At 38.2% G+C, this 19107-nt stretch overlaps 1 protein-coding gene across 1 annotated transcript in view; it reads left to right on the plus strand.

Moving 5' to 3' along the window:
• The window catches only part of LOC126412408 (coatomer subunit beta), a 109124-nt gene that overhangs the window by 63043 nt on the left and 26974 nt on the right, over positions 1-19107 (plus strand). The window contains exon 11 of the mRNA XM_050081992.1: positions 3626-3765. Coding sequence (XP_049937949.1) covers positions 3626-3765 — 140 coding nt within the window. The remainder of the gene's footprint in view (positions 1-3625; positions 3766-19107) is intronic.

Here is a 19107-nt window from a genome sequence, read left to right on the forward strand (position 1 = left end):
TCCAGAGAACAAGTAAGTCAGTGCAGTGGTGACATGCCCATTCCCCTGCAACAAAAAAGTTAAAACTCAGCAGACAGCTTAAAGAGTCATGGCAGCCACTTTCTGCACCATAAAACACATTCTGCTTGTTGAATTTTTGCCGAGAGGTGAAACAATCAATTCTGTGCAATACTATGAGGCCCTCAAGAAGCTCCCCAGTGCAATCCAGAATGAATGCCCTGCAATGCTGACAAAGGGAGTCTGCCTCCTTGGTGACAAAACTAGGCTGCACTCCGCTCTCATAATGCAAAAGTTGTTGACCACACTTCATTGCAATCTTTTGGACCACCCCTCTCACAGTCTCTGTCTTGCATCATTTTGTTTTCCTAAATTGAAGGAATGTATGATCAAAAAAGAGTTTTCCAATGATGAGGAGATGAAAATTGAAGTGGAGAAGTGGTTTAATAAGTTAGCAGGAGACACCTGAGGTGCAGGTATTAAAAAACTCATCCCACAGTTGACAGAACGCGTTGATGTAAATGGGGGGCTATGTGGAAAAATGATGTAATACCTATGCAATTGGTGCTGTATGTTTCATTGAAATTATGCATTTGGGATTGTGGAAAAAATCTTGTAATCTTATTTTCCTGATATCTCTCATACATACAAAACCAAACTGACATGTTAAAAGCAGTAGCACAAATATAAAATGTGTCTGAAAGTATAATCTTAGGTAAGACGAGGAGGTGTCTAACCAAGATGACATCAGCAGTATTTCTCAGTCCATGATGAGCAGTCCATCAGTATGCAGTGAGCACAAAAGAAATAGAACAAGCAGTTGCGCAAACAATCTGTCCGTTTTAAGCTTTTGCAACTCTCCATTTCGAATTTTTGTGTAAGTGAGAGTTTTCATGCTTTTTTATTTTTTCAGACAAATGTATAAGATTCCTGATTCTTGTATTAGTTAACAGATTAACTTCTGGGCTGAAAATCGGGCAATTTTGTACATTGCACACACACAACTACTTAAAATTATTATCCACTTAATTGTTAAATCTTCATTTGTAGTCTCGCTTATTTTATTTCATCACTTTCTCAGGCAACGGATCTGGTCTGGGAGGCGCTAGTTCCTTTGCGGCTAACTTTTCCTGGTTATTTTTCTTTTCTGTTAGCAATTAATGCAGGTTCAACAGACCTCATGTTCACACTATACAGGAAAGCTGATTCTCCCGCACAGTAGACAACAAACTCCAAATATACTGCCATTTGTGGAAATTATTAAATTCAAGTATTACTATTTACCAACAAGGTCACTTTCTTGAACGCAAATTAGGCACTGAGAGCCATAAGGGCGAAAAGCAAATCATCTTCGCCCCAATATTTAAATGAACATCAAAGAAACCAATAAGAAGCTTTTTGTGAATGTCCGTATATATGTGCGATGTGGGCCTACATTAGGGAGAAGCCTGACCCACCATAAGATCAACAGACGTCAGAAGCATGAATAAATGCTACAGTCTCCCACTCGACAATGATGTTCTTAATGGTTTTCAGTGCCTCAAATGTATTACTGTATGAGAAAATCCAAAACTTAGTATTATACTACATTTCATTCAAAATCCCACAAAATAGATTTTTCTATCAGTATAACTATAACTTATATTGATGTCCAATGTAATTGTACTGTATAGTGAGTGAATTGGCATATCTGTGGACTGTGCCACCATCTAGCAGGATTTATGCCAAGCGAACGTAGATAAGTCTGCTGCAGTGTGCTACCTCCTGATGGCATTGACTTAAACTTGTACGAGGGCGGATCAAATATAAACGGGATTTTATTTTGCATTTAAATTCATTTATTGGAAAACTTAAGGCAGTTATTATTTATTTTTCCGCATATTCTTCAGCTTTGGAAATGCATTTGTTCCAGCATGTGGGCAGCTTTTTGACACCCTCATCATAAAAAGAACTGGGCCGTGTCACCAGCCTGTTGCACACAAAGTCTTCCACACTCTTGTCATCTTCAAATCGTCGCCCTCCTAGAGCTTCTGTAAGCAGTCCAAATAAATGGAAATCGCAGGGCAATAAGCCCGGGCTGTAATGAGAGTGTACTCCAGTGCATTTCTTGTAGCTTGAAGACAGACAGAGCTGCAGTATGGGGTCACACATTGCCATGGATGAGGTTGACCTGTTGACTCGATCGGTCTCGTCTTTTGCGGCGATATACAACTCTAGCCTTGTTCAACAGTTTGCAGTAGTAAGCAGCTTTGATTGTGCATCACTCATGCAAAAAATCAATTAGCAAAATGCCTCACTGATCGAAAAAAATGCTTGAAAGAACCTTGCCAGCTGATAGTAGAGTGTTGGCTTTCACTGGTGCGGCCTCCTGTTTCTCCTCTGCCACTCCTTACTGGCTTGTTTGGATTCTGGAGGGTAGTGGTGAACCCATGTTTCGTCGCAGGTGACGACCTGACTCAAAAAATGCATCACCTTCTTCCGCAAACCTTGCTGTAAGCCTCTGACAGACCTCCAAATGTCTCAATTTCAGATTTTTGGTCAAAAGTTTAGGGATCCATCTGGAAAACACTTTACGGAACTGTAGGTCATTTTTGATGATTGCTTGACAGCTCTCATAACTGACTTCGACTTTTTGTGCAATTTCTGATACTCTCGCCCGTCGATAGTCATCAATAATGTCTTTAACTGCACAAATGTTTTTGTCTGTAATGCTGGTACAAGGATGGCGATCGTGTTGCTGATTTTACACATGTTCTTTTCCTTCCTTGAACTTTTTATGCTGGGAAAAAACACACATCCTTGATAATGTTTTGTCACCAAACTATTCGATCAATCTTGGGCAAATTTCTGCTGCAGTAACTCCTTCACGAGCAAGAAATTTGATAATTATGCATTGCGCAATGGAGGGGTGCACTTGTTTTACTTATACATTGTGAGCGAAGCATAGCAGAAGCACAGGGATGTTAAGGAACAAAAATCCCGTTTATATTTGATCCCCCCTCGTAGTTGAGTGGTAAGGGCTAGCAGTGCACACCGTGAATCGTGCACATTGTTTATCAAATGTGTTTGTTTTTGGCCCATAAGGCAATTACGTCATGTCAGTTGCGTGTGTGTAGAACATCTGTAAAATGTGCACAAGTGAAGGTGTGCTCGTGACCATGATGCCAAGTTTCACCGAGTGTAGAGGAGCAGTGTAGCACAGTGCAGTAGATTTAGTGCCGTGTATTTCAGATACTGCATCTACATTACATTTAACAGCATCCAAAGAAAAATAACCAATAAATCCTCTAGGTGTGAAAATGTAGTGTGTTCATGTGCTCTTGTACTCGTATGCTACAACCACCACTGGTTTACACTATGCTGAGAACCTCCAGCTAGTGTTGATGTTGGTAGACTGCGAGGATGTCGTTGTTGCCAGCACAAGTCTCACCGTATAAGGACAGGCTTATGTTACCTTTTCAGGTAAATCAATATGTGACCAATACAAATAATTCTTTAAGTTATTTAGGTATCGAAATTACTGTTCTCCTCCAAAGATCCAAGTTGCCCCATTAGGTGAAGAACTCTTTACTGCAGAATTAGTATGTTGGTTGTTGAGAGTTAATCATTTACCTCATTCATCTCCTAGATCCCGATTGTGGAGGATGAATTGCGCAGGGCAGCTGGTGAGAAGGTGGATGATGAAACAATGCAGGCTCAAGTGCCTGTTCAAAAGCTTGTGACACCCGATGGCACATATGCTACACAATCAGCATTTAACACTGCAAGGTAAATGTCCTTTGTTTACTGATAATACTGATCCAACAGTTAAATTATATATGTCTGCTGCAGAGAACTGTTCTTCATAGTTTATTTATATTGTCCACATAAATTAGACTCGAGCTCTTATAGGAGAAAGAGATAATTATACTAAATAAGAGAAGTGTCCATGATCAACATATGAATTTTTAAGGCATTAAATAGCATAAACTTTATTATATATTCTGTAGAAATGAAATAGTGTATAAAAAACAATAGTCCATTAACAGTTTGCCAGAAAAATCTCATGATCAAATAATGTGCGCCATATAAAAATCCTGTTTGTTTTTGGGGGCCAGAACATATATCATCCAAAATTTACATCAGAATGAAAGTGCAGCATGGAGACAATTATTTAAGTAAACAGATAGTGTATGAAGAATTTGAAAAATTAAGGAAGTACTAGAGATTTTGTAATAGAGATTTTGTTAGCACTGAATGTTGGAATCAGAGTAGAAGACAAGTGTGCCTGTGAATGAGACAGTGAAACAGCAGATCAGCTAGTGACTCCATGCCATAACATACATCATTGTTGATGACACTGTCATGAAGGACTGGAAAGTAGGGACAGTTAATAGTGGAAGCACCCAAATTTGAAGAAAAAATTCAAGGCAATGACAATTTATGAGAGAGTCGTGTTAATCTTTTGGGACATCAAGGTGCACTGATGAGAAGTAAAAAAGTAAAGCAGTCATCAACCAGAAGATTGTTTTGAACACCACAATGCTTTACTAGTCATGGCCCTGTTGGATGTAGTACATTGTTGCCCTCCTCTGACTTTTGCACTGTCTCATGCAGCCAGTTCAGCACGTATCATGGACCATGCTGCAACTCAGCTTTCCTCACATCGCTAAACCTTGCCATAGGTGAAAGAAGTGATAAGTGACAGATAAGTCTAGTATTGACAAGAGAGAAGGTACAAACTGCGATTAGTGGTTTTCTACAGTGGCATCTTGGTAAGTCAATTTATGCAGCTGCACTAACATCTCTGGCATAAAAGATACACTGAAAATATGTGTTGAAACTACATTATTCCTTTAGGTTAAGACTTGTTTTTGGTATGTAACATAATCTGTCAACCAGTGTTACTATCAGTTCCCGTAGGAAGATGATTTTATTGGAGTTTAGCAGCACTGCTGCAATGGAGGCCACAAATACATGTCTTCTTCATCTGCGTAAATAATTTATGACTCAAGGACATAACTCACTGAGTAGTCCAAGCATTGAGCCATCAACAGCCACAAAAAAAAAAAAAAAAAAAAAAAAAAAAAAAAAAAAAAAAGTTCACTAGCTTTCAGGTAAATGCTTTAATGAACTGGAGTACACATATGTGTGCATTTAAATACTTTAAAGGAGACAACTCACTGAGTTGAATTGTAGAAGTGTTAATCATTGACAGGTACATTCTTTTTTGTGCACTTATCAATAGTTCATTACTTCTACTATCCAGTGCGTTCTCTCTTATACTCTTACATCTTTATGTTCTGCCAGGACATTTCTTACTGCATCTCTTCTTGATTTATTCATGATGATTTGGGAAAATAGATATACTTTTATATTCTTCCAATTAGAGTGCTTAGTTGCTGTAAAACCTTGGTGTGATCATTATCATCATTAACTGTTCATAAAAAAACCTTTCCATGCGAATGAAATTTGAAAGGCAAAAACCGCATTTTCCAAGAAAAACAAAACGGCCATTCTCACATAAAACTTTAGGATAAACTCTAGTGCCCGATTCCACTCGTCAGCTTTGAGGAATGACTTCATACTAGAGGCATGGATGCTGCAGATGATATTTGTAAACAAAGTAATGTAGCATACAATGAAATTAACAATCACAATTCATGTGGTTATTAACTTAGCCACAAATTATGTCGAAATGAATTGGAGATAACAGAAATAAATAAGAACATAGCAAAATAGAAGTATATATGTGTGAAATAAATTACTGTCTTAATTTATGTGAGTAAGGAAACCTTGGAGAACCTTTACATTCCATAACAATATAGTGCATGGTGAAGTAGTAATATTATAAAATAGGGTTAATAATAATAATAATAATAATAATAATAATAATAATTGGAGTCATACCACACAATATCCACCAGTACATCAACGCAATACAGCTACATCCAAAGGTATATATACAACTGCAGAAATCTGTAATTATTGATACATGTTCAATTACCTGAAAGTTCCTAAATGCAATGTAACATATACCGTACAGTTAAAAGGAAGTCACGCTTGATCAAGGTCCGTGTCACTTTCAATTTTTAACCAGACATAACGTCTGAGAAAGGAAAGAAATAATAACAATTGAATCTATGTAGGCTATCGCGGGAAAGTGAGGGGTTTGGGCAGGGAGAAACTAAAATTTAAAACAACAGTGGGGAAAAAGAAACAAATTGTAACCTATATAAAACAGTAGAATGAAACATGGAAAAACCAACACAGAAATCGTTAAAAAAAGCCAGTACACAAATAACGAGAATTCACTAGAAAGTGACTAATATTGGAGTTAGAAACTAGACTTGACCTACATATACGTTAATTCTATTTACCAATTGCAATATTAATTACTTTTTCACAGCAATTCAGGAAGCAACTGCAAATGCAGAAATCCTATTACATTTCAGTGCACACACTGCAAAAATGATCTAAATAATGAACCATGCTATCATTGGAATCAGTAACTAGAATTGACCTGCACATGTTGTCAATTCTAGTTACCAATTCCAGCCGTTCAATGGTTCATAATTTTGGACATGTCTGCAGTATGTGTGTAGGATTGCTAGAGTTCTTATTGATCTGTGAACTCCTGTGAAAAAGTAACAAGTATTGTAGGAACCAACTCCAAGATACTTTTTCTTTTTCTTGGTAGTGAAGAGAGTAATACTAAACGTAGAAATCCTGTAACACTGTAGTGCACACACTTGTTGCAAAAATGGTCTAAGTAATGAACTGTGGAATGGTTGGAATTGATAACTAGAACTAACTGATATAGCTTGATTCTAGTTACCGATTCCAGTATTTGTTTCTTTGTCACAGAGTTCAAAGAGAATTACAAATGCAGAAATCCTATTATTAGTCCAAACACCTGCTGAAAAAATGATCTAAATAATGGACCATGGTTGAAATTGGTATTTAGGACTGGCCTATATAACTTAATTGTAGTTACCGATTGCAGTCTGTTATTTTTTGTGAATTTTCGTTATTTGTGTACAGGCTTTTCTAACTATTTATTTCATTTTACCATTTTAGTTTCTGCTCGCCAAAACCCAGCACTTTACCGCGATAGTCCCGTTAGATTCAGTAGTCATCATTAAAACACTATTTCATAATATTACATCTTCACCATGTGCTATACTCCGATGCATTTAAAGATTGTCTGTAATTTTCTCACTCACATAAATTGCAATGATATTTACTTCAGATGTATATATTTCTCTTTTTCTGTTCTTATTTATTTTCATATTTTCATTACCTCCAAATCTTTTCGATATAATTTGTGGCTAAGTAACTAATCACATGAGCTGTGATTTTAATTTTATTGCGTAGACCATATATAACAATGGTCTATGTTTTATTGTATGTTACATTCATTTGTTTAAGAATATGATCAGTTGCTTTCAAACATCGCCTCTATGTCGCGTCTTTTGCCTTATGTATGAAGTCGTTGCTGAAAGCTGATGGGTGGAATCTTACACTAGAACTGACCCAAACTTTGAGTTCAAGATATTTGCAGAGCGCAAAATTTTGTACTGTAGTCTCATTGAAATTACTTTCTGATTGATACTTTATACCTTGGACCTTAGTTCCTGCAATGCTCTCATTGTTATACATGAACTGTCTGCTGTTGCCAGTGCGCCATTATAAAATGTAATATATCTAAAAATAAAGATGCTGTAACTTACCAAACGAAAGCGTTGGTATGTTGATAGGAGGCAATAAAAAACACACAAACACACACACAAATTTCAAGCTTTCGCAACCCACGGTTGCTTCATCAGGAAAGAGGGAAGGAGAGGGAAAGACGAAAGGATGTGGGCTTTATGAGAGAGGGTAAGGAGTCATTCCAATCCCGGGAGCGGAAAGACTTACCTTAGGGGGAAAAAGGGACAGGTATGCACACACACACACACACACACACACACACACACACACACACACCGTGTGTGTGTGTGTGTGTGTGTGTGTGTGTGTGTGTGTGTGTGTGTGTGTGCACGCGCGCTCGCGTGCACACTTTCCGCTCCCGGGATTGGAATGACTCCTTACCCTCTCCCTTAAAGCCTACATCCTTTCGTCTTTCCCTCTCCTTCCCTCTTTCCTGATGAAGCAACTGTGGGTTGCAAAAGCTTGAAATTTGTGTGTGTGTTTGTGTGTTTTTCATTGTCTCCTATCAACATTCCAACGCTTTCGTTTGGTAAGTTAAAGCATCTTTATTTTTAGATCTATTTTTCCCACATGGAATGTTTCCCTCGATTATATTCTTATTGTTATAAAATGTAATTCGCTTACAGTTTGCAATTAATATGTTGTTTACATACAACCCATTAACAAGCTTTGCCAGGACTCCAGACAACTTGTCACCAACCTCAATGGAGGAAAAAATGTGCTCTGCATACTCTGACAGTTGCTAAGGAACAGAGACATGATTTGACAGGAATAATTACAAGCAATGTAGGATGACATATATAATAGAGGTGGTGTGGTATAATTATAATGAAAAATGGTACAGATTTCACCACATGGAAAAGCAAGATAACAGACGTAAAAAACTTTCATGTTTGCACTGTTCAGATTCCCAACATAAAGGTTGATATCTGACCCTCAGTAAGGAATATGCCACTCTTTGGCCCTAATGCACATTTTGCAAAATGGTTCAAATGGCTCTGAGCACTGTGGGACTCAACTTCTGAGGTCATTAGTCCCCACATTTTGCACCTGTTGTTCATACTGGCTGCCAAATTTTTGAGGAGTCTTTGTGGGATAATCTCCCACTGCTGTTTCAAGCTGGTGTTCATTTCTTGCATGGCTATGGGAGGGTTCACTGAGAAAGACATCTGCCAAGAACATCCCAGGCATGCTCTATAGGGTTCAGGTCCAGAGAGTAAATAGGCCGTTCCATAAGTTCAGTATCTTCACTTTCTAGTGTGTCCGACACCTCAGCGTTACTATGTGGGAGGTCATTGTCATCCATAAACAGAAAGTCAGGACCTACTGCACCCCTAAACAAATGGACATGATCCAGAATAATCTCCCTGCAATAGCACTGTGCTGTAACAGTACCTCACACAAAAATATGCAGCCGTGGTTGACCGTTGTGCATAATGCCTGCCCACACCGTGTAATGCGTAGGCCATGCTGACGACGTTCATGAACATTCTGCGATGTGTAATGTCCTCCTCCCCCACCCCCTGCTCTCTCTCTCTCTCTCTCTCTCTCTCTCTCTCTCTCACACACACACACACACACACACACACACACACACACACACTCCCCCCCCCCGCCCCCCCCCCCCCCCCGCCCCCCCCTTGGCACTAACTGGCCAGAATCACTCGTCACTGTGTTATGGTATTCAACAGAGAGAACATCACCTGGAACACTGTTGCTGACCCCAATCAACATGTTCTCTACACAAACGAACTCCTTCCCAGCAATGGCATGGTTGAAGTGAGATGCATTTAACAGGCTTTTGAGCATACAAAGCAGCTTGATTTAATTGCTGTGAAATGGTTCTGGGAGAGACTTGTGAACCAGTAGCTGTTGCAAGATCTGCAGCAGTCTGCCTAGGAGTGAGATGTCTGCCTCTTTTAACCACTATGGCTATGTAGTGATCCTCTTAAAATGTCGTGATCCATCTGTGACCACTGACATGTTTTCACATCGCATTTCCACCTTCAGCGGCCCATTTTTAATCGCGAAATGACACTTTTGGACACAGCCGTTACTTTGGCCACAGTAGTGACTCTTTGCCCAGCTTCAAGTCATCCAACTGGTCGTCCATGATCGTAAGCACACAAATATCATGAACTGTTGAGTGCATACAGTGTGTTCATGCACAGGCTTCGTGGCAGTTAACATGACCCATTCTCTACATTTCATTTTGCTATCAGATGTCAGTTGTTCCTTAGTCTTAGTAAGTGTCAGTTGTTGCTTAGCAATTCTCAAGCAGTATATTAACTGAGGTGCAGCTGACAACAATGTAGCACCATATGACAAATATCAAACGACAATTCATTTTAATAAGTGTGAGCAGAAAGCCTGCTGGAAGAATGTTGTATGTTGTTGTAAATGAACTAGTATATAAGCTTCAAAATATTAGGGTACATATTTACTGTACAAATCAGTTAACACTGTCTAAAAATGAAGACCATCAGAGACTATCATAGTTATTTAACTTTGAGGTAATATGTTACTGCTTACAGGGAGCAGTTACTGTCAATGAGCTGTGTAGTCTGTTATATTTTGGAAATGTGGATTAACTAACAGTTTTTAATTGTTGTTGTTGTTGTGGTCTTCAGTCCTGAGACTGGTTTGATGCAGCTCTCCATGCTACTCTATCCTGTGCAAGCTTTTTCATCTCCCAGTACCTATTGCAACCTACATCCTTCTGAATCTGCTTAGTGTATTCATCTCTTGGTCTCCCTCTACGATTTTTACCCTCCACGCTGCCCTCCAACACTAAATTGGTGATCCCTTGATGCCTCAAAACATGTCCTACCAACCGATCCCTTTTTCTGGTCAAGTTGTGCCACAAACTTCTCTTCTCCCCAATCCTATTCAATACTTCCTCATTAGTTATGTGATCTACCCATCTAATCTTCAGCATTCTTCTGTAGCACCACATTTCGAAAGCTTCTATTCTCTTCTTTCCAAACTATTTATCGTCCATGTTTCACTTCCATACATGGCTACACTCCATACAAATACTTTCAGAAATGACTTCCTGACACTTAAATCAATACAGGATGTTAACAAATTTCTCTTCTTCAGAAACGCTTTCCTTGCCATTGCCAGCCTACATTTTATATCCTCTCTACTTCGACCATCATCAGTTATTTTGCTCCCCAAATAGCAAAACTCCTTTACTACTTTAAGTGCCTCATTTCCTAATCTAATTCCCTCAGCATCACCCGACTTAATTAGACTACATTCCATTATCCTTGTTTTGCTTTTGTTGATGTTCATCTTATATCCTCCTTTCAAGACACTGTCCATTCCATTCAACTGCTCTTCCAAGTCCTTTGCTGTCTCTGACAGAATTACAATGTCATCGGCGAACCTCAAAGTTTTTATTTCTTCTCCATGAATTTTAATACCTACCCCGAATTTTTCTTTTGTTTCCTTTACTGCTTGCTCAATATACAGATTGAACAACATCGGGGAGAGACTACAACCCTGTCTTACTCCCTTCCCAACCACTGCTTCCCTTTCATGTCCCTCGACTCTTATAACTGCCATCTGGTTTCTGTACAAATTGTAAATAGCCTTTCGCTCCCTGTATTTTACCCCTGCCACCTTCAGAATTTGAAAGAGAGTATTCCAGTCAACATTGTCAAAAGCTTTCTCTAAGTCTACAAATGCTAGAAACGTAGGTTTGCCTTTCCTTAATCTTTCTTCTAAGATAAGTCGTAAGGTCAGTATTGCCTCACGTGTTCCAGTGTTTCTACGGAATCCAAACTGATCTTCCCCGAGGTTGGCTTCTACTAGTTTTTCCATTCGTCTGTAAAGAATTCGTGTTAGTATTTTGCAGCTGTGGCTTATTAAACTGATTGTTCGGTAATTTTCACATCTGTCAACACCTGTTTTCTTTGGGATTGGAATTATTATATTCTTCTTGAAGTCTGAGGGTATTTCGCCTGTTTCATACATCTTGCTCACCAGATGGTAGAGTTTTGTCAGGACTGGCTCTCCCACGGCCGTCAGTAGTTCCAATGGAATATTGTCTACTCCGGGGGCCTTGTTTCGACTCAGGTCTTTCAGTGCTCTGTCAAACTCTTCACGCAGTATCGTATCTCCCATTTCATCTTCATCTACATCCTCTTCCATTTCCATAATATTGTCCTCAAGTACATCGCCCTTGTATAGACCCTCTATATACTCCTTCCACCTTTCTGCTTTCCCTTCTTTGCTTAGAACTGGGTTTCCATCTGAGCTCTTGATATTCATACAAGTCGTTCTCTTATCTCCAAAGGTCTCTTTAATTTTCCTGTAGGCGGTATCTATCTTACCCCTAGTGACATAGGCCTCTACATCCTTACATTTGTCCTCTAGCCATCCCTGTTTAGCCATTTTGCACTTCCTGTCGATCTCGTTTTTGAGACGTTTGTATTCCTTTTTGCCTGTTTCACTTACCGCATTTTTATATTTTCTCCTTTCATCAATTAAATTCAATATTTCTTCTGTTACCCAAGGATTTCTACTAGCCCTCGTCTTTTTACCTACTTGATCCTCTGCTGCCTTCACTACTTCATCCCTCAAAGCTACCCATTCTTCTTCTACTGTATTTATTTCCCCTATTCCTGTCAATTGCTCCCTTATGCTCTCCCTGAATCTCTGTACAACCTCTGGTTCTTTCAGTTTATCCACGTCCCATCTCCTTAAATTCCCACCTCATTAACCCAGCTATTGTGCAGTCTTCAACCAGCAAAGAACAAGTGTCTCACATTTGTAAATGATACAGAATTTATGTGATTATCTGCTGTATGACACGGTTTAATCCCTGTAATATCCATTCAGCTACCAACCAGTATTTGAATGTTTTTCTTCCCTCCCTCTTTTTTAAAAAAGTGATCTTCTGGCTGGTTTCAGGCTGCCCACAATAAATTCCTCTCCTTTGCTAGCTCCCATGTCCTCAATTATTTGTTGGATGTTTTCCATTGTCTATCTTCTCCTACAGTTTCCATCCTCTACAGCATCTTACAGTACCACGGAGGTTATTTCTGGTGTCATTAACACGTCTCCTATCATCCTGTCTTTTCTCATCATATGTTCCTTTCTCCGTCAATTCTGTGGAGGACCTCCTCGTTCCTTATCTTTTCAGGCCACCTAATATCCACCATTCTTATGTAGCATCAGATTTCAGATGCTTTAATTATCTCGTGTTCTGGTTTTCCCACAATCCATGATACCCTACCACACAATGCTGTGATCCAAATGTACATTCTTAGAAATTTCTTCCTCAGATTAAGGCCTGTGTTTGATACCGGCAGACTTCTCTTGGTCAGGAATGTCATCTTTCCCTTTGCTGACCTGCTTGGTTTGTCTGTCTTGGTTCACCCGTGTTAGGTTATTTCCTTCCCAAGACAGCAGGCTTCCTTAATTTCATCTACTTTGTCATCATCAGTTTCAACAAGTTTCTTGCCATTCACATTTCTTCTGTTTCTCGTGGCTCTTGTTGTTTTTCTAGTTCACTGTCAGTGCATATTCTGTACTCATTTTACTGTTCATTACATTCAACAGATCCTGTAATTCATCTTCACTTTCACTGAGAATGGCAATGACATCAGCAAATATTATCATTGACATTCTTTCACCTTGAATTTTAATCCCACTCTTGAACCTTTTATTTCTGTTGTTGCTTCTGAATAGTAGGGATGAAAAACTGCATCCCTGTATTACACCCTTTTTAAATCTCAGCAGTTTGTTCTTGGTCTTCCCGTCTTATTGTTCCCTCATAGTTATTATAAATATTGTATATTACCCATCTTACCTTAAAGCTTACTCCTGTTAGCTCAGAGTTTCGAACATCTCACACCATTTTATACTAAACACATTTCCTAAGTCAACAAATCCAATGAATGTGTCTTGATTTGTCTGTAGTCTTGCTTGCATTGTCCAGCACAACGTCAGAACTGGCCCTCTGTTGCCACTACCTTTCTTAAAGCCAAACTGATCATTATCTAACAGAGCCTCAATTTTCTTTTCCATTCTTCTGTATATTGTTTTTATCAGCAGCCTGGATGCATGCTCTGAAAAGCTGATAGTGCGATAGTTCTCACACTTATCTACTCTTGCTTTGGAATTGTGTGGGTGATATTTTTCTGAAAGGCCGATGGTTCGTTGCCAGTCTCATGAGTTCTACACACCAACTTGAATACTCATTTGGTTGCCACTTCCCCCAAGGATTTTAGAAATTTCAATGGAATATTATCTATCTCTTCTGCTTTATTTGATCTCAAGTCTCCCAGAATTCTTTAAAATTCTGATTCTAATATTGCATCTCCTGTGTCTTTGATATCACTCCACTTTTTTCTTGTCATGTCATTAAACGGGTCCTCCCCCTGATAGAGGTCTCCAGTGTATTCTTTTCACCTATCCACTTTCACCTCTGCATTTATCAGCATAATTCCCATTGCATTCTTAATGTTAGCACCAGTGCTTTTAATTTCACTGGAAGTTGATTTTTTTTTATTTTTATTTATTTATTTATTTATTTATTTTTTTTTTTTTATTTCTTCGTGTCTTGGCTGCCCTGCATTTCCTTTTTCTTTCACTCCAAAGGGATTTATATTTCTGTGTTTCTGTCTTTCCATGAACATTTTCATACTTCCTTCTTTTGTCAATGAATTGAAGTAATTCTTTTATGAATATAATAGAGGGAAACATTCCACGTGGGGAAAATATATCTAAAAACAAAGATGATGAGACTTACCAAACAAAAGTGCTGGCAGGTCAACAGACACACAAACATACACACAAAATTCAAGCTTTCGCAACAAACAGTTGCTTCATCAGGAAAGAGGGAAGGAGAGGGAAAGACGAAAGGATGTGGGCTTTAAGGGAGAGGGTAAGGAGTCATTCCAATCCCGGGAGCGGAAAGACTTACCTTAGGGGGAAAAAGGGACAGGTATACACTCGCGCACACACACACACACACACACACACACACACACACACACACACACACACACACACACACACACACACACACATATTCATCTGCACATACACAGACACAGATAAGTGTGTGTGTGTGCGCGCGAGTGTATACCTGTCCCTTTTTCCCCCTAAGGTAAGTCTTTCCGCTCCCGGGATTGGAATGACTCCTTACCCTCTCCCTTAAAGCCCACATCCTTTCGTCTTTCCCTCTCCTTCCCTCTTTCCCGATGAAGCAACTGTTTGTTGCGAAAGCTTGAAGTAATTCTTTTGTTACACAAGGTTTTGTAGTAGTTACCTTCCTTTGCCTGTTTTTGTGTGTCCAACGTCTGTGATTGGCCTTTTTAGAGATGTCCATTTCTCCTGTGGTATTCCTTAATTCATTGGACAACAAACTAGAGGCAACTGGCATATTCTGTGACCTGTCAAAGGTGCTTGACTGTGTGAATCACAGCATTCTTTCAAGTAAATTAAAATATTATGGCGTCACTGGTAGTGCTGCAAAGTGGTTTCAATCATATCTTACTAATAGAAAACAAAGGGTGTCATTACATAACACTTCAGCAGTAGGCAATCAGACATCATCTGACTGGGAAGAAATTACATGTGGTGTTCCCCGAGGTTCCATACTAGGTCCACTACTGTTTCTTGTGTATATTAATGACCTATCATCTGTTATATTACCAGATGCCAAGTTTGTCTTATTTGCAGATGATACAAACATTGCAATAAATAGTAAATCAAATATAAATTTAGAAAGGGCAGCTAATCAAATTTTTACTGACATTAATAAGTGGTTCATAGCCAATTCCCTGTCATTAAACTTTGAAAAGACCCCCTATATGCAGTTCAGAACTTCAAAGAGATTTCCTTCTGGTGTGTGTATAAAATATGACGACATGGAAATAGGAGAAGTTGAGAGTGTAAAATTCTTGGGATTACAACTTGATAATAAATTCAGTTGGGAGCAACATACTAACGAACTGATAAAGCGCCTAAACAAGTCTGTGTTTGCAATGCGAATGATGTCAGACATAGGAGATATAAATATAAAAAAAACTGGCATATTTTGCTTATTTTCACTCCATTATGTCATATGGTATCATATTTTGGTGTAACTCCACAAACAGAGAAAAAATTTTTAGAGTACAGAAGTGTATAATAAGAGTAATGAGTAGTGTAAATCCAAGAACATCATGTCGAAACCTATTCAAAGAATTGAGCATATTAACCACAGCTTCTTGGTATATTTATTCCTTAATGAAGTTTGTTGTAAATAATACATCTCTTTTTCCAACTAACTGCTTAGTACACAGTATCAATACTAGGAATAAGAACAATATACATAGAGGTTTAAAATCACTTACTCTTGCCCAGAAAGGAGTCCAGTATTCAGCAAAGCATATTTTCAATAAGTTACCAGCAACCATTAAGAGTTTAGTTTCAGACAAGGCACAATTTAAACATAATTTAAAAGAATTTTTGGTGGCCAACTCCTTCTACTCCATCCATGAGTTTCTCAACAAGTGCAGTAGACCATTTTAATGAAAATTTATTATACTTTAATTTTTGACAATACTTTTTTGTAACAGCCAAGTAACTTACTGTGTGAATGATGGATGTGGGGAAAGCAGATGTAAGTCTTAAGTCTGTAAATAGTGGAAGTTTAATTTTAAATCTTGTACATAATCTGACTGTTCTTAACTGAGGATCACCGAAATGAATAATTTACCTTCATTTTTGACAATACTTGGTTGTAATAGCCAAGAAACTAACAAATGTCTGAATGATGGATTTAATGAAAGTAGATGTAAGTATTAAACTTGTAAATATTAGAAGTTTAAATTTAATTCATGCACATAATTTTACTGTTTATTCACTGAGGAGCATTAAAATTAATGAAACTCAAGTTTTTCTAATTGCATTTTAGTAATGTGTTTATCTGACATGTTCCACAACCAGGAGGATTCCCTCTTTTATGGATCTATGGAATGAATAATTAATCTATTCTAATCGCACTGTCCGCATATTTAGCAAATGCCAAACGCATCTCACCATTCCTCAGTAATTCAGTATTTTTCATAGTCATTAAATATTCAGTTACTTCCATAACTTGAGATTGATGAGAGAGGCACTGAAAGAAAAATGTAGTACCCTCTAATGGAGAGGTGAAAAACATGATACCCATGTTGCTGCATCCCCCAGCTTTATAATTTGTTTGGCTTATTGTATTTATGTTATTGTTTTTTAATTTAACCAAACATGTAACTCACACTAACTCATGGAGTGACCTTGCGGTTTAGCACTTTCTTCTACCAACCCTTTATGCCACCAGCCCTTTATGCCACCAGCCTTTTATGCCACCAGCCCTTTATGCCACCAGCCCTTTATGCCACCAGCCCTTTATGCCACCAGCCCTTTATGCCACCAGCCCTTTATGCCACCAGCCCTTTATGCTGCTAGCACTTTATGCCGCCAGCACTTTCTCCCACCAACCCTTTGAATTGTGCAACTGCCATACAGCTGAAAAAAGATATTAACTGTACTGAACATTGTTAGCACCATGCCCTATTGTAATTTTCCCTGACAGCTCATTTGGACATGTGAGCTCTGGCTGTGCATTTCTTTGCTGTATTCAGGTGCAAACTAACTCCCTCATGTGATGGGAAATATCACGAACTGGTTGCAACTCTTTTGTAGTGTAGGCATAAATTAACTCCAAATCCTATAACCATGTGTGTGATTCATGGTCTGGTATTTGGGCCAAATGTGATTATTATGAGCCTGACCTGTGGTACGGCAGTAGTGACTTGAGATATGCCCCACCACACACAGCACAAGCCAGTCTTGTGATAGATTTTATTATCTCACTGTATAACACTCAATTACATGTTATTATTGGTCACATTTGTATGTTCTTTAATATTTAAGATTTATCTCCAGAAAATGTTTTCAAAACTTAAATGTTGTGAATATAAAATGAGCATTACATTGATACTTCTGCTACCGGCAGTGACAGTAGTGACTTCACACACCCTGTGTGACAAAAATGCAACCATTTAGTTGTTGAGGATGATACTGCTGACAAAGATTCTCAAGACTCAACTTTTGGAGCCCTGGATTTGGAAAGAAACATGTAGTCCAAAAATCTGGAACTATACAATGACCCCTGGCATAAAGGAGGCAACCTTACATCTGGTAGGAGTAAATAAAAGAGAACGAGATATATTTGATAACATGTTCTGTGAGAACATTGTAAGCAAGACTAACCAGTGCACAGAACAAATATGAACCAACCCAAAGAAAATACAAAGAATCAATAACAATTGGTTTCCTGTTGAGTGAAATGAAATTGAAAGGTATTTTTCATTGTTCATAATAATATTGCAGAGGAATAAAACCAAGAATTCAGCTGAACTGATAATAGAGGGCTGTTACGGAAATGCCCATGTTTAGAAAAACAGTGCCGTTAAAAAGATATTTGCAAAGTACAAGATGTTTGCACTTCACAAATAATGATGTGGTTGCTAATACAGGCAAATTGAGCGAAATAGGACCTGTGACCAAGTATTTTAATCAAAAATTTAAAGTAACATATACAGCGAAACAGGATATTACAGCAAAACAGGATATTACTATTGATGAATATCTCATGAAATATAAGGGACGCATATCTTACAGACAATTCAATCCATCAAAAAGGACACAGTTTGCTATTAAGTTTTACAAATTATGTGAGTCAGATTCAGTTTATTGCTATGGCTTTAAAATATATACAGGCCATAAAAAGATAAATTGTGATGGTAGTGCCTCTGAAAGTGTTGTCAAAGAGCCATCACAGTTGGTGTTACACAGAGGACACACTTTGTACCTAGATAATTGGTACTCTTCACCAAAACTATTTAAGATGCTATTGCACAGTTATAAAACAAGTGTGAAATGTAAATGCGAATAGAAAGAATATGACAAAAGATTTCTGTAAAGTAAAATTAAAAGGGGGGATACAGAATGAGGAGCTGTAATCGAATAATTCCTGTAAAATGGAAAGATAACCAAGATGTTCAAATTATTATGACAAAAGATGAAACAGTAGGGATCATTACACAAGGGTCTAATTGTACTTTGAAATTGGGTTGTGTTGTTGAGTACAGTAAGGGAATGATTGGATTTGATCAACAAGACCAAATACTAACAAGCTTCCCAATCAAGAGAAGACATGTGAAAGGACACTGAAAAATTATCTTTCTGTTCAATATTGATCTACTCAGTTCATGCATTTTACGCAACAAAATAAATAACATGAAAATTCAGAGTTACATTGATTATGAGACTGAAATAGCCGAATCATTACTGAAGCATATGCTAAAACCTGTTGGAACTTAAATCATAGGTTAAGGGAGAATTACCCTTGGTATAGCAGTTAAGTTCTAC

The sequence above is a fragment of the Schistocerca serialis genome, chromosome 7, assembly GCF_023864345.2.
Source record: "Schistocerca serialis cubense isolate TAMUIC-IGC-003099 chromosome 7, iqSchSeri2.2, whole genome shotgun sequence".
Lineage (NCBI taxonomy): Eukaryota > Metazoa > Arthropoda > Insecta > Orthoptera > Acrididae > Schistocerca > Schistocerca serialis.